Source organism: Colobus angolensis, unplaced genomic scaffold (genome assembly GCF_000951035.1).
Source record: "Colobus angolensis palliatus isolate OR3802 unplaced genomic scaffold, Cang.pa_1.0 Scaffold52, whole genome shotgun sequence".
Taxonomy (NCBI): Eukaryota; Metazoa; Chordata; class Mammalia; order Primates; family Cercopithecidae; genus Colobus; species Colobus angolensis.
This window is the reverse complement of record NW_012118710.1, coordinates 1469779-1485972: the sequence shown is the minus strand read 5'-3', so window position 1 is coordinate 1485972 and position 16194 is coordinate 1469779. Positions and strand designations below refer to the sequence as shown.

The 16194-nt window shown below is 43.7% G+C and overlaps 1 protein-coding gene across 1 annotated transcript in view; it reads right to left on the bottom strand.

Moving 5' to 3' along the window:
* Positions 1-1045: 1045 nt before the first annotated feature.
* Positions 1046-16194, bottom strand: part of SFRP1 (secreted frizzled-related protein 1) — a 48206-nt gene continuing 33057 nt past the window's right edge. Inside the window, exon 4 of the mRNA XM_011960747.1 lies at positions 1046-4579. Within this exon, the coding sequence (XP_011816137.1) occupies positions 4257-4579 (323 nt within the window). The 3' untranslated portion in view covers positions 1046-4256. The remainder of the gene's footprint in view (positions 4580-16194) is intronic.

Sequence of the window (16194 nt, the reverse complement as noted above, 5' to 3'; positions counted from 1 at the left end):
CTTCACCCAGCCTGAATAAATTTTCTTTCTTATTAACCACAGGGGAACTAAAAGAAAATATGGACGTTTTTCGTAGCTGGGCTAGTATCTCACTATTTCACCAGTCAGATACATTAGTATGTGAGAATCTTTCTGGACTAGAGCATGACTTTGGTAGAATGTTTACAAGTCCTCATACCACATCTTAAAAAAAGTTGTGCCTCTGTGCTTGGGCATGGATTTGGGTAACTTGGGAATATTTTATCACTTCTGGGTAAAACTGCCCATTGTCTGCGGTTTGGAGGTGACTGATTGATCAGAGAACTACGTCCATTGAAGTTGTCACTGTAATTGCTTGCAGAATTAGAAGTCACATGGAAGAATTCCTTAGTCAAGAAGCACATAACCTAACATGAAACAGCTTGGGCTGGGTGTGGTGCAGCACTCTGAGTCCAAAGGGAAGCTCGGCAGGGAGCGCAGACATCACGCCTACGCAAGTGGGATGCAGGAGCCCTGGGTTATAATTCCAACCAGGCGAGTGACCTGGGAGTCCCAAACTAGTTGGGAAATCCCAGCTATAACCCCATCTTATGTTAAAAGGGTGCATATGTTCCTCTCCAAGGCCTCCTATGTGTCTAAGACCCCAGATACGAACAAGTTTTCCAATTCTAGTTGGTAATTCTAACATTGAGTTGAGCCGGAGGGGAAACAGCATGTTTCCATGAGAAACATGGAAAAGAAATTCAGGCAGGGCCGAAAGCTACATTCTTGTAGAGCAAGCATTTAACCTTCTCTCTGATCTGAAACACACACAGCCAGGAGAAACACTTCTGGAAGTTATTTCTAGGAGCAGATGGTAAATGGGAGGAGGGGGGCCGTGGGTAGCCTGTGGTGCCTCCCAAGTTCTCCTTCAGCCCACCCACACCCAGTTACCATTTGCAAGCTGTTGAACTGGGACCAGAAAGCATCACTGAAGAAACTCAAGAGGAGAAGGATACATGTGCTTCACTGGAGAAGGTGAGAAGTGTATGGCTGAGTGGGAAAAAAAAAGTCACAGCTCACAGTATCATTGATTAATTGAGTGATTTTAGTCAAGTGAATATTGATACATGGCTGAAAAAGCATGAAAATAAAATGAACACGTACGGGAATTACTATTAACATAAGCGATAACATCAAAACATCTGGTACAATGCAGTTAAAAAAACAACACAAATGAAATGGAATGTAAAACATTTTCACAGTATTCAAAGCTTTTGTAGAGACTTAGGCTCTAAAAGAGGAGTACTACAGGAAGAAACTAGAGGAAACAGGAATTTCATCCATGTCCTGTGTATCTGCTGGTGACAGGTCAGAACGGCCAGTATGTTATTCCCTGCAGGCTGCCTAGGGTGCTCTCCTGAAACAGATCGCCTGAGCCTCCTGCAGCTATGAAGTTATGACACAGCAACCCGCTACTCGGAGTCTGATGAGAAAAACAGATTTTAGGTTTGGGAAATGGGATTGCTGTAATTCACACATCCAAATGCAAACTGGAGCTCTGATTGAATTCTGCCCTGGGGAGAACTTGGTGCTAACCCACAGGCACCAAGAGCCAAGTGTTACACAGGATATTTTAAAAATAAAATGTTTTTGGAATCCTCACCCTCCATGCTATCTTCTAAGATAACTACAAATATTCTTCAAAGATTTAACTGAGTTCTGCCAAGGACCTCCCAGGACTCTATCCAGAATGATTATTGTAAAGCTTTACAAATCCCACCTTGGCCCTAGTGATAATTAGCAAATCACATGCAGACCTCCTCTCTCGGAAACCAATGACCAGGCCAATCAGTCTGCACATTGGTTTTGTTAGATACTTTGTGGAGAAAAACAAAGGTTCGTGAGAGTGCAGCTCTGGGCCTACAGATAGCCTCCCTTTTGGTTCTGAAATTGCTGATGTGATAGAGACAAAGCTGCTATGGGTCTAAAACCTTCAATAAAGTAACAAAGTAACCAACGACACTCAAGGTCCTGGGACTCTGAGGAGGTGGTAAAACCTGCAGCTGCAATTCACATTTCCAATTCATTTTGAGCTATTTCTGAAGCTGTTGCTTCCTACCTGAGAATTCCCATTTAGAGAGCTGCACAGCACAGTCACCTGCTCTTCTGTATTCTGTGGTAACTGCTAATGTTCCAGGTAAACCCCTCCACTAAGGACTCTGCTGCAGAGAGAGGGCCTGGTTGCATGAGGCACTTTGTCAAAATGAGCAGATACATATGAGCACTGAACTCTTGAGTGAATCAAACAGAACTAAGACCCATATCCATGCACTCAGGAACTTGCTCTGAATTTCAGTTTGACAACAGAAAAGTAGAATATTTCTAATTAGCTAATATATATACACATTGTTTAATCATCCAAAATTACAGGCAAATCACTTACGGTCCCCAACACTTTACAACGAAAGGTCAGAGAGAACCCCACAAAAAAAGGTGTTAAAAGAATAGGATCACTAAGTGTGACAGGTTAATTATATCAGGATAACTCTCAGGTAGATAACTAGGCGGGCATGCTGATTTTCATACTGGAATCTTCAAGAGTTAACAGAATCTACCATCCTTTCCTCTGGGTCAGGCTAGGGCCGCAGGGGGCCACTTTACAGCCTTACTGCAGCATCCTCATGGGTATAAGCATTGGCCCAGAGGGACAATCATAAAAGTCCTCAAAGTATTGCAGAGAATGGAGAATCCGGCTTTGGGGGAAGAAATTAATATGCATTTTTTAGAACTACTTCCTGTACATTGGACAAAAGAGGTAAGTTGTCTAAGTGAACTGGCTTATATACATCACTGATTGAACATAAGGGCTTTAAGAAATATCTCAGGGCACTTGCGAAAAACTGCAGAGATGTTTTGCTTTTGAAATTCTCTCACTGGATGGGGACACCCCACCCATGTCAACTTTCTGTCTGCAGAAATGAAAAAAATATATGTAAAAAGTGCAGGGGGACAGGCAGACTGTTCTGAATTTCTTTGATGTATAGGCAATCAAGTTCAAAGGAACTGTTTCTTTACAGGAAAGAAAAGAACGGAAAGCTCTGTGAGTTTTGCTACGGGGTGTTAGGTTCTAGGGCAACCAAGGACTCTTCAGGAAGGAGAGCCACACAGCTACACTACCAGGGAAATCCACCTCCCTTGGCAAATGCCTACGGAGAGCTACTCCTCTGGGAAGCAGCCTCGGACGGATCAGGAGACCTTGCTCTAGCACACCTTCTAAATGCTCAATGGAGACCGTTTTAAAACCTTGAAAACTAAGTGGATGTTTTTCATTGTTCTTTTAAAAATGCGAAAAGGAAAAAACATGAGATTAGAATCCTAAGCTCTTCACCCAATTTCACAATTCACCCTGACTAGCAATTTGCTGGACTGTTCTAAAAATTTTTTTCATTTGTTTCTTTTTTAACTATGTGTTTTGAAAACTACAGCCTTCTCAGCCCGAAAATCATCGTCTCTCTCAGGCTCACTGTGGTTTCGTTTTTCTGACACGAAGGCAGGTACAGGCTGCCCCTCCACATGTCTTGGGGATAAGATCATACCCTGGGCTCATAGGAACCAAAACTTTGGGGCATCTGAGACTGGCTGATTCAGATCCAATGGCAATCACACGGAAAGACTGTGGGCAAAGCCAGAGATGTCTCTCCCCCGGTCCCTTTGCTGTCCCCCTATTACATAATGGACTTGCACTTTTCCTCCCTGCACTTACCGCTTTCTGGGCTTGACCTTAATTGTAAGTGTGGTGTGGGTCTGTTTCCATTTAAAGCAGACAGAAAGAAACTACTCTGGACCTGAAAGCAACATGACTTGCCAATTATTAGAATTTTCTAGTTGAAAGGCATAGATCAGCCAGTAGATCCACACCAACAAGTTGCAAAATGCAGTTTTTGCTGCTGGCTCTCACTTTCTGCCCAATCCCCCTTTTTGTATTTTAGTGACTGCATCGCTGGTGGAAATGGTTTGTCACCTCCTCCTGTGCAGTGGCTGCTGCTCCATACTGTGGATCTTAAAAACCTTCCTAATCTAAATGACCCTTGCCTTACCTGGCCATGGCTACCCTGGGGTTTGGAGCGTGGCTATGGAGGGAAGGGAGCGGGAATGCTGCAAGAACAAGCTGACTGGATTACAATGTCCACTACCGACAGGCGCAGTGCGTGTGTGTGGCCCACAGGATTCCCGGGGCACTGTCCCCCTGCCCCCACCCCACCCGAGGCTCCCTCCCCGCCCCACCCCCGTGAGAATCACTTAAACACGGACTGAAAGGTGGGGCACTCGTGGTTTTTCATTTTCTTCATGAAGTTTTTGAACTCTTTGTTTTTCTTGTCCCACTTGTGGATGGCTGTCAGCAAGTACTGGCTCTTCACCTTGCGGCCCATGATGAGGAAGTGGTGGCTGAGGTTGTCCAGCTGGTGACAGGGACAGTCGGCCCCATTCTTCAGGTACAGCACGAGCTTCTTCAGGTCCTTCTTCTTGATGGGCCCCAACTTCAGAGGCTTCTTCTTCTTGGGGACAATCTTCTTGTCACCATTTTCTTTTTTCACTTCTTTTATTTTCATCCTCAGTGCTAGAGATCGAGAGGACAGAAGAAAAGAGGGGAAGAGAAAGCATTTAGAACACAGCTTTTCTTTTTTTGAGCCTCCAAGTGATTGCATTTTATCATTTTATTTTATTTTTTGCTTATACTTTCTTCCTTCAAATATATATATATATATATTTAATTTTAGATTCAGGGGCACACGTGCAGAGTTGGTTTCATGGGGATATTGCATGATGCTGAGGTTTGGGCTTCTAATAATCCCATCGCCCAAGCAGCAATTACAGTGTCGGTCATCCTCCCTCACGTCTTTTGGACTCTCCAGTGTTTACTGTAGAACAAAGCTTTTCATCTAGAACAATGACCCAAGTGTACAGCTGAGGTGGAGGAGAAAATGAAAGGCAAGTAACAAGTCAAGAAACCGGCAGTTTTATCCATAAAAACCAAGGTCTGTAATCCCAGCACTTTGGGAGGCTAAAGCAGGTGTATCACCTGAGGGCAGGAGTTCAAGACCAGCCTGGCCAGCATGGTGAAACCCCATCTCTACTAAACATACAAAAATTAGCCAGGCACGGTGGCAGGTGTCCATAATCTCAGCTACTAAGGAGGCTGAAGCAGTTGAATTGTTTGAACCTGGGGGGCGGAGATTGCAGTGAGCTGAGACTGCGCCACTGCACTCCAGCCTGAGGGACAGAGCAAGACTCCATCTCAAAAATAAAAATAACAATAAAGGTCTCAGTTACCCATTCTGCCACTGCCTTCACCCCCTATTCTGTGATATCCAGTGGTATCTCTCTGTAATGGCCATCGGTACCAGGAGATCCTCAAATAAATTTCAAAACTAAATCACATTGCTCTTTTTAAAAATAACAATGACTCAGAATATCATGCACTGCTTTAAGAGAAAAAAGGGTCCTATAACCCAATTTAATCCACACAATCTGATGCTATTGATCACAACATTCAAAAACAAAAAACCCTGAGTGTTTTTGCTTTTTATTGTTGTCTTCGTGAAGGCAGGGTCTCACTCTATCGCCCAGGCTGGAGTGCAGTGTCTCGATCTTAGCTCACTGCAGCCCCAAACTCCCGGGCTCAAGCAATTCTTCCACCTCAGCCTCCCAAGTAGCTGGGATTACAGGCATGCACCATCATGCCTGGCTTTTTTTTTTTTTTTTTTTTTTTTTGAGACGGGTCTCACTATGTTGCCCAGAACTTCTGGACTCAAGAAATCCTCCCTCCTCAGTCTCCCAAAGTGTTGGGATTACAGGTATGAGCCACCATGCCTGACCATGAGGGTTTCTTTCTGTTTGGTTTTGTTTTAAAGAGCAAGTTACTGGTTTAGTATTTTAACACTGAAAGACCTACAATTCCTTGAAAATTGAGTCCTATAAAATGACAGGCAGAACTATGTGTGTGCACTCAGCAAGGGAAAGTTAAAGATTGCTTCAAATGGTCATGCTTCCTGCATTAAACATCAACGTCCAACCACAGCATGGGAGAAATCAGTTTCTACTACTGGGTCTCTATGATGGTAAGATAGCAGGTACTGCTAGTATCAGTCAATCACTAATCAACCACTAATCCCCACTGACAGGCAGTACTAATCTTCTGCCAACTGAGAAGACCTACACAAAATCCAAATCTACTTTGACTTCCTGGCTGATTAGAGCAAGTCCTGGTGAAGTCCTAATTGATAAATCCAGGTGATGAGCTCTCTTCAAATCCAATATGGTACCAGGGCTGCTTCTGTTCTCAACTCCCAGGAGAATGGGAAACCGGTCCATTCACCAGCTCTGCTTTCTCTTTTCTCTGTCCCAGTGGACACTGAATTAACAGCGTTAACCTGTGAGCCACATCCTGTAGCAGTGGCTCCACAGGGGCTACTGATGAAGATAAATGAGCGTGGACGCGCTCTATAAACAAAGCAGACTGAACACACAGTGTCACTGGTACAATCAACTCCCCTTTAAGACTGGCCAACCCCAGATATTGCCAAAAGAGTTGGAAATCACTTTCTAGGTGCCAGTCACCAGGTAATTTGCATATCCTCTGAATTCTTTTTAATAGAAAATTACCAAGCCCCCTCTTTTTAATGACACAAGGCTTCCACTCACACACCCTGTGGAAAGTCTTGAACCTGAACTAAATCACGGTGGCTAAGAATTATGAAAGCATGTGACCTGCCAGAACACATGCTAAGTATTTTCCGTGCATTTCCTCAAGTTAATTCTAACAATTCCAGGAGGAAAGCGTAATTATTTTCCCGTCTAATAGATGGGAAAACTGAGGCATAGGGGGTTAAGTTGGCTTGCCTAAAGTCACTAATCCTAAGTTGAAACCCATGTCTAAATGTGCACTTTTAATCTGGATGTTGTCCATGCTGACTCTATGGTTTCAAAATTCTTTAGAATGAATGGCAAACTTGGAGTACTGATTAAATAGACCAAGAAGATCATGGAGAGGAGTTCAGACACTCTTCCCAGTTTCACCTATATTTCAAAATGACTTCACTTATGAAATGGCAAAAGAGTGCTTCCTGGTTGAAAGAGACTTCTCTGGCAAAGGAGAAACTGCACTTGTGAAAGCTTTATTATTTAATATTTTAATTTACTTTATTTATTAGAGATGGGAGAAATCAATACACACTCCAGCTGACAAGGCAGGCGCCCTCTTTTCTGCAGAGAAGTGAGCCATCATAATACAGTACCCACCACGTGCTGGGCTCTGAAGATGAGAATGGGATATGTCTATCTATGATTCCTTGTTTAATACTCCCAGCAACCACGTTAAGAAGGCATCAATAGTACTTTATTACAATCAAGGATAAGGACTCAGGTTAAGTAACAACAGCATGAGGCCATAGTCTGTAAGAGATAGAATCAGGATCAGAAGCCACACCTAACCCCAAAACCACTCTCTTCTGCCATACATACCACAACCCAGCTAGAAATGATATTGCTTCAGTGGAAACTATTTCACTCTTCTGATTGTGTTGCTTTCAATCACAATTCAAATCAAAAATTAATGTTCCTTTGCCATGACCATGTAAAGGAATGTAGTTTACATAGGTGGGGGAGCAGTGAGGGAGGAGAAATCAGAGTATGGGAATGTGTTACACATTAGATTTTACTTCTTGTCTTGCCACTTGGCCCCTTTCTTTTTTGAGGTGGGGAGAGCAGGGAAGAAGGCACATATGGCGAGAAATTACTAACATCTTTCTGTCTTTCAAGGGTTTGTTTTAGGGGTGCAGATTACCAACAATGTTGAAAAGATCATGAGCTGTCCCAGGTGGATTTTTCCTCGTGGGTGCGTGTGCAGACTCCCACTATGCTGCATCCCATGGCTGCTGGGGCAAGGGCAGGTGCTGGCTCAGGAGCAGCCTGGAACTGATCACCACCACCCCATCCCATCGTGCTCACAGGGCCCCAGTGATGTTGCCCATGGGCTGAATTTGCAATGTAAATGGTGGTAGTGGACAAACAGAAGCCCAGAAGGTAGCAGCTGGGGCAACCACTGGATACAGTCCCAGGTCCTGGGTTCTTCTTTGAGTCTCAGTTCTCTGTCTGTAAAGTGCAGGGCACCATACGACTGCAGGCCTGGTGGATCAACCATCTGAGGAGCCCCTGCTGGGTACTTCCGGGAGACAGCAAGGCTTATCTACAGCACTATCCCCACCCTGTGCTCCCTCCATGCTTCCCTCATTGGGCTAAACTACCACCTTGGGCCCTGGATCTCAGTTCCCTGTAACAGCTAGACCCTGATCTAAAACCAAACAACAAAATTTAAAAATTATGTGTTTTTTTTCTTAAGCAACAATTTCAACATCCTCCAAGGGTAAGACATGACTCCCACCTAAGCATCGCTGCCAGCAAGAAAGAATTCAGAGACCCAGAAACTTTGAAAACTCAAAATTTGAGGCTGCAACAAGGGCTGTCTGGGTCTTTCTCGGGAAATCTTAGAGTAGGCCATTATGCTTTCATTCCACCTGCAGTCACACAAACCATTTTTGCTCACAACTTATACTTCCTTGGTAGGCTCCCCTAAGAAGCCTGGCCCTATTTGGGAAGCTGAAATGAGAATGAGGAAGTCATCACACACCATCCCAAACCCTCACATTCTTCAAAGCCGTCTCTTCCTCCTGACTCCCTGCTTCTACAAATGGTGCCTCCAACCCTCCCAAGCCTGAGACATCCTATCGATGACTTTGAACGTAAGGCAACCATTGGCCCAGAGCCAGTCATTTCATAACCAGTCCTGTGGAATGGCTGTAGGAATCCAGGAAGGGTCTGTGGGGAAAGGTGGCATGGGGTTGCATTAGGAATCAATCTATAACTCATCTGAGTGCAGATGATAGTAGTAATGAAGGGTAAAGTACAGAGAGAAAGAGGGACACCAGGGAGCACCTTTGTCAGGTGAAAGGAAGAAGAGTTAATGTAAATGCCATGAGAGGCCCCGCTGGGAAACCAGGCAGCCCAGTGTCATGAAAACCACAGGGTCCATTTAAATGGAGGAAACACCCATCAACCCTAAGGGCCAAAGAGCTTAAGAATAAGTCTGAAACTAGACCACTTAACTGAGTGATTAGGGGGCTATGGCAACCCATAGGAGGCCAGGATCCAGAGTGATGAGGGCAAATTCCAGAGAGCAAAAATCCAACGGGAAGGGAAAAGAAGACAGAAGCCATCTCACCAAGCTTCCGGACTGAGTGTGAAGGAGCATTCCCAGGCACACTAGCCACATGGATTAGACTGAGCACATGCAATCATTCCCACTCTTCTTGAACTCAGTTTAAAATTATAGTCAAAAAAGCAAGTTACAAACACATGCAAGAAAAGTGATAAAGGAAACAAGATCGTATCAACAACATTTTGTATGATAGAAAGTAAATGGATGGTAGAATCTAGCTTAAAAGGGAGAAGAAAAGCTAAAATGCAGACAGGGATGCCAGTAAAGTACAGAGAAAAGAAGAAAAAGAGGGACAGACAGGGACGCCAGTAAGAAACAAGCCCATCTGCACAGCAGGTCCCACAAATGCTCCTGAACTGGGGCCCCTGGACACTCCTGAACTCCATCACAGAGGCTGTCAATGTTGGGATTGGCAGCAAGTTCACATAGGGACACTCAGACCCACTCCCCTGGGCCTTGAGTCCAGGTGGCTGCCCTCACCAACTCCAGCAATAGCCATGGGCTTCATTCCATACAGAAGGCCTGTAGTCCCAGCTACTCTGGAGGTTGAGGTAGGAGAATCGCTTGAACCCAGGAGGTGGAGGTTGCAGTGAGCTGAGATTGCACCACTGCACTCCAGCCTGGGTGACAGAGCAAGACTCCATCTCAAAGGAAAAAAAAAAGAAGGCCTGAACCTGCAGACAGCCTGCGGCTGGGGTATACTAGACACAGAGGAGGACAGGACAGGGTGCTGCTGTGTGAACACCAAAGAGTTACATGAATGTCTGCAAAGTGAAGAATGAGACACTCGGGTCTTAGAACACTACATTTATATGCCTGTGTCAGAGGATTGGGTGGATTTTCTCTAAAGAAATTATTAGGCTGTTGCAAAAGTAGTCGCGGTCTTTGCCATTACTTTCAGTTGCAAAAACCATAGTTACTTCTGCATCAACCTAAGAGTAGTTCAAAAGAAAAGACCTATGGGCCCTCCGCAAAATTCTCCAGTGAGGTCCAACAAATCACAGGCCCTGCATGTACACAAAGAGCTTCCAACTTCGTGTCTTGCTGTTAAATTCAAATGGACAGTCAAGGTCTGGCAGGTATTTAAGGAAAGCCTCCAAATGTGAATGGCAAAGACCGAACATTCAAAACAGAAAAGGAAGAAAAGGAATTCAGAGATAACAGAGACAACGCAGGGAGTATTAAAAAAAAAAAAAAAAAAATTCGCTTTTTGCCTTGTTGCACTCCTAAAAGCAAGATGGGTCACCAATGGCTCTCCTGGAGTCACCCAAAAAAATCAGGCCAGGGTTCTCCCTCTTATCATTACGGCCTCAACATGTGCTGCCAGTGTTTCCATCAGTATGCAGAGGAGGTAGGCTTCATTAAGTTAGACTAAGTGAGCTTCCTTGAATGGATTATCCAGCACATCCACCAAATGAAAGAAACCATAGTAGCTCCCTGTACATAAAATAAAAATAAAATTAAAAAAACTTAAAAAATTGATAATATGGCCAGGCATGGTGGCCCACACCTGTAATCTCAGCACTTAGGGAGGCTGAGGCAAGCAGATCACTTGAACCCAAGAGTTAGAGACCAGCCTGGGCAACATAGTGAGACCCCATCTCTTCCAAAAAAAAAAATTAGCCAGGCATGGTGTTGCATGCCTGTAGTCCCAGCTACTTAGGAAGCCGAGGTGAGAAGATCACCTGAGTCTGGGGAGATTGAGGCTGCAGTGAGCTATAATTGCACCCCTGCACTCCAGCCTGGGTGAGAGAGTGAGACCCTCCCTCAAAAAAATTGTTTTAAATGATAATAAATTAGATAAGACTTTTGTATTCCTAAAACAAGAACAGAAAGCTATTAAAAGGAATGTTCAGAAACTAGGAAAGATTACTTGGAAATTTAAAATATAAGAAGAAATGTATAATTCAAGACAAGTAAAAAGATGTAAAAGAAAGGAAATAAATATGCAGCACACTACATGGCTCAGCTGCAAATAATATTTACACAATTCTAATAAATTAAACATTCAATATTAACCAAAAGTGTGATATAACTATATTGGAAAGATAGTATAAAAGAGATAAATCTTTAACTTCAATAACAGAAAATCAATAAATAATGGTTTTAAGATAAGGTTGAAGAGGCCAGGCATAGTGGCTCATGCCTATAATCCCAGCACTTTGGGAGGCCAAGGCAAGTCGATCACTTGGAGCCAAGAGTTCAAGACCAGACCAGCCCAGCCAACATGGCAAAACCCCATCTCTACTGAAAATACAAAAATTAGCCTGTGTGGTGGCATGTGCCTATAATTCCTGCTAATTGGGAGGCTGAGGTAGGAGAATCGCTTGAACTCAGGAGGCAGACGTTGCAGTGAGCTGAGATCACACCACTGCACTCCAGGCTAGGTCACAGAGCCCAACTGTCTAAAAAAATTTTTTCAAGAATATTTTTAAAACTTTTCTTAAAAGATAAGGTTGAAGAAATTTCCTGAAAAGATGAACGAAATGACAAAGAGATGGGAAATAGAGGAAAGAAAAAGACAGAGAATCAATCCAAGAGTTTCAACATCTGAGAAAAGGGTATTATATAGCAAGAGAGAACCAAGAAAACAAATGAGAGAAAATACCAAAGAAATAATGCAAGAAAACTTTCCAGAAATGAAGAACATGAGTCCTCAGGTTAAACAACACCCAGCTCAAAGAATCATGACATTTAGAAATATGAAGGACAAAAAGAACTCTTAAAATCTTCAAGAGAAAAGAGTAGACATCTAATACAAAGGATCAGTATCCCAGTTGCACTGAATTCATCAATACAGACACTAGAAGCTGGAGGATAATGAATCAATGTCTTTAAAATTGCCAAAGTTTATACTGGGGCAAGCTATCAATCAGCATGCAAGAGTAGAATAAAAACATCTTCAGGCATTAAAAGATTTTAAAACATCATCTTCCATGTGTCTTTTCTTAGGAAACTACTCAATGATGTGCTCTACAAAAATGCAGAATTTTTTAATTTATAAGATGTATTATTAACCAGGCACAGTGGCTCACACCTGTAATCCTAGCACTTTGGGAGGCCGAGGCAGGCAGATTGCCTGAGTTCAGGAGTTCAAGACCAGCCTGGGCAACATGGCAAAACTCTGTCTCTACTAAAAATACAAAAACTTAGCCAGGCATGGTGGTATGCACCTGTAGGCCCACCTACTCAGGAGGCTGAGGCAGGAGAATTGCTTAAACTCGGGAGGCAGAGGCTGCAGTGAGCTGAGATCATGCCACTCCAGCCTAGGCAACAGAGTAAGACTCTGTCTCAAAAAAAAAAAAGCATTATTAATGTTACTTTTGATTGAAAAGCAATAATTGTATACACTTATGGGTTACAACGTGATGTTTTGTATATAAGAAGGAATGATTAAATCAAGCTAATTAGCATGTCCATCATCTCACTTACCTATTTTTAAAAATGCAGAATTAAACAAGACACAGGATTCAGGAAACCAAAGGTCTAACCTAAGAAAGGAAAAGGAAGGCTTAGGATGGTTTTTCCAGAACAACTGTGTGGCAGGCTGCGATGTGCTTGGATTGAGGGATGCTGAGAAGGCTGGAGACGTGTGTGTCTGAGAGGGTGTTTCAGAGGAGACTGACACGTGAGTCAGTGGGCTGGGAGAGTAAGATTCAGACCTCAATGTGGGCTGGCACCACCCAATCAGCTGTGAGGGCAGTCAGAATAAAGAAGGGAGAAGAAGATGGGTATTCAGCTTGTGGAGTTTCCGCTGTCCCTCCCTTCCTAATAATGGCTGTTTCTCTCCTCCTGCCCTTGCACATCAGACTCCATGTTTTTCGGCTCTAGGACTTTGGAGCTTGCACCAGTGGCCTCCTGGGGGCTCTCAGGCTTTCAGCCTCAGACTGGGGGCTGCATTGTTCTGAGGCTTCTCTGGTTCTCCAGCTTGCAGACAGCCTATCGTGAGACTCTTCCGATCCTGTGAACCAATGCCCCTAATTAATTCCCTTTCCCATCTTCTGTTGGTTCTGTTTCTCTGAAGAATCCTGTCTAACAAACAGGCATAAAGCTCCATCAGCCCAAACCAATGGCAGGAAAGAGAACTCAGGCCGATTTCCTGATGCATATCTGCCAGAAAGGTTGGGGCTGAATTCATAAGATGAACATAAGTAACTGGGTGAATAAAATGGGGCAGTTACTATCTCCAGGAAAAACAAAACGAGGTAAAAGAAAGGAAATAAATATGCAGTACACTACATGGCTCAGCTGCAAATAATATTTACATAATTATAATAAATTAAACACTGAATATTAACCAAAAATGTGATATAACTATACTGGAAAGACAGTGTAAGAGAGATAAATCTTTAACTTCAATAACAGAAAATCAATAAAGAATGTCTAAATATTAAAAATAAGAAATCAAAGTATAAACATGTTATTTATTTGCTCCAGTTTGCTGAATATGAAGAAATCACTAAAATCCTTGAAAATTATTACTTCTAGGTCATAGGAACTAGAGGTGGGAAGGGAACTGCAGCTTTTTTTAAAAACCTTTGGTTCCAATTTAACCTTTTAAACTATATTTATTTTGAATCAAAAATTTAAAATTTAAAAAACTTACTCTCTAATAAAGAATGTCAGTATATATAAAACGTAAATGAACCACAAAATGTCAGATCATGAAGGAAATACAGAGACTTTACATCTCCAGACCCTTCACCCTCCATTCAGCTGGAGCAACTTGGCTATAGTTAGGACTTCTTAAGGGTTTTGAGTAAGAATTCTGCTTTCTCAACCAGCTTTTTGTTTCCTTTTTTTTTCTTTTTTGAGAAGGAGGAGGGAGGCAGTCCACTGATTTAGTCAATCCCCATCATTTTTCAGATAACAAAATCAACTGGGTTAGAATGCGAATTATTTACTTAGAACTGGAAGATACATTAAATCAACCGATGCTCAAAAGTGAAGTCATTTGTTAGCTTTGCCTGGAACCTGCTCCCTGCCTCTCTGCCCAGAGCTTTGTGTTTTATACGGCAGTTCCTCCAGTAGGAGAGCAAGAGGGGATGAATCGGGGCCTAGCCATCTGGGATGACAGGGCAAGTAGTTGGATCAATTTTTTCCGAAAGGTGCTGATAATAAAAAATCACCCAGAGGCAGATACCAGACCACACACTCTGATTCCTAAGAGACTTGCTTTTTCCCTAAATTGCCTTCTCTTTCAGAGGGGCCTAAAGTTCCCAAAGAGACAGATGACCTGAGAAGTAGAGGGCAAGTTAGTCACAGTGAGACTGGCAAACTCTTTTTTTTTTTTTTTTTTAGACAGAGTTTTGCTCTTTCGCCCAGGCTGGAGTGTGGTGGCAGAATTTCGGCTCACTGCAACCTCCGTCTCCTGGGTTCAAGTAATTCTCCTGCCTCAGCCTCCCGAGTAACTGGGACGACAGGTGCACACTGCCATGCCCGGCTAATTTTTTGTATTTTTAGTAGAGATGGGGTTTCACCGTGTTAGCTACGATGGTCTTGATCTCCTGACCTTGTGATCCGAGACACAAACTCTTTAAGAGACAGGATCTCGCTCTGTCGCCCAGGCTGGAGTGCAGTGGCGCCATCACAGCTCACTGCAGCCTTGATCTTCTGGGCTCAAGTGATCTTTCAACATCAGCCTCCTGAGTAGCTGTGACTACAAACATCCAGCACCACACCCGGCTAATTTTTTAATTTTTGTGTAGAAACAGGTTCTTGCCATCTTTCCCAGGGTGATCTCGAACTCCTGAGCTCAAGTGATCCTCCCACCTCAGCCTCTCAAAGTGCTCTCAAAGATGTGAGCCACCATACCATTCTGTAAACTCTACAGGGTGGCTTAGCCCAGCTTGGTTGATCGGGAAGGGCCCATAGACAGGCACCCCAATGCACCAGTCCCGTGGGACTGCTCCACCCCTCCTACCCCACAGAGCCTCGAGGTGGAAAAGTCTGTTCATATACCAAAGCCTCACTAAACCGTGAAGACAGAGCACCGGTTTCTGCCTCCCAGCCCCAGATCACACATGTCTTGGGTAAGTAACCCTGAGGCCTGAGGCAGAAAGCACCCTCCCCAAGTCCAATTGTGCAAATGAGATTCAGTAACAGCGTTTGGCTGAAAGCAACCACAACCTCCTTCCAACACTCAGCAGAGGTCTGGGCACCATGGCGAGCTGGCTTTGCGGCACTAGGGCCCAGATAAGTCCTACTGACAATGGCCTTGCAATGGCAGCTTAACAGATCCCTCTGTTCCCAGCAGGAGCCGATGTCTGGCATCATTAATTCGTTTAGCAGAGAAAGGGGCTTGTGCTTTGTCACAATAACTCAGCATCTTTCCCCTGACCACAAGCCACATGCTGCATACTTAGATGCATTTGCTGACTACAAGACATACGTTACACACAAGAAAAGAAAAAAACTAAACTAAAAGAACAAGATCCAAAGCAGATTTTTTTTTTCTCTCATCTCCAACAAACAAACAAAAAATAGCAGATGTGGAAAATGCTCCTGAGTGGCTCATTTGGGACAAGTTATTTAATTGAAGTTGTCCTGTTTTCCGGACCCCAGACACCTTGGGAAGGTGGCCAGGCAGGAGAGTAGAGATTGCAACTTTGCAGAGCCCTTTCCCCAATACTCACATATGAACACACACACGCAAGCTCGTGTACAGATGTGCACACACACGCCGGCATCATCAATGCATACACACCAGCAGAATCAGTGTCAGTCATCCAGAATCCTGCTGCTAACTGCTTGATTTCCTGGATTGTGTTAAATCCCCACTGAGTTCAGCTAATGGTGCAAAATGAAAACCCCATTCTGAGAGCAAAATGTTGCCTGATGTGGTTTCATCTGGGAAGCCACGCATCTTGGGGAGCAAGGGCTTGGGCCTCAGAGTGGATCAAAGAAGAACTGGGGCCCCTCCCCTTCCCAGTGTGCACCTTAGCTTCTTCCACCCCCAG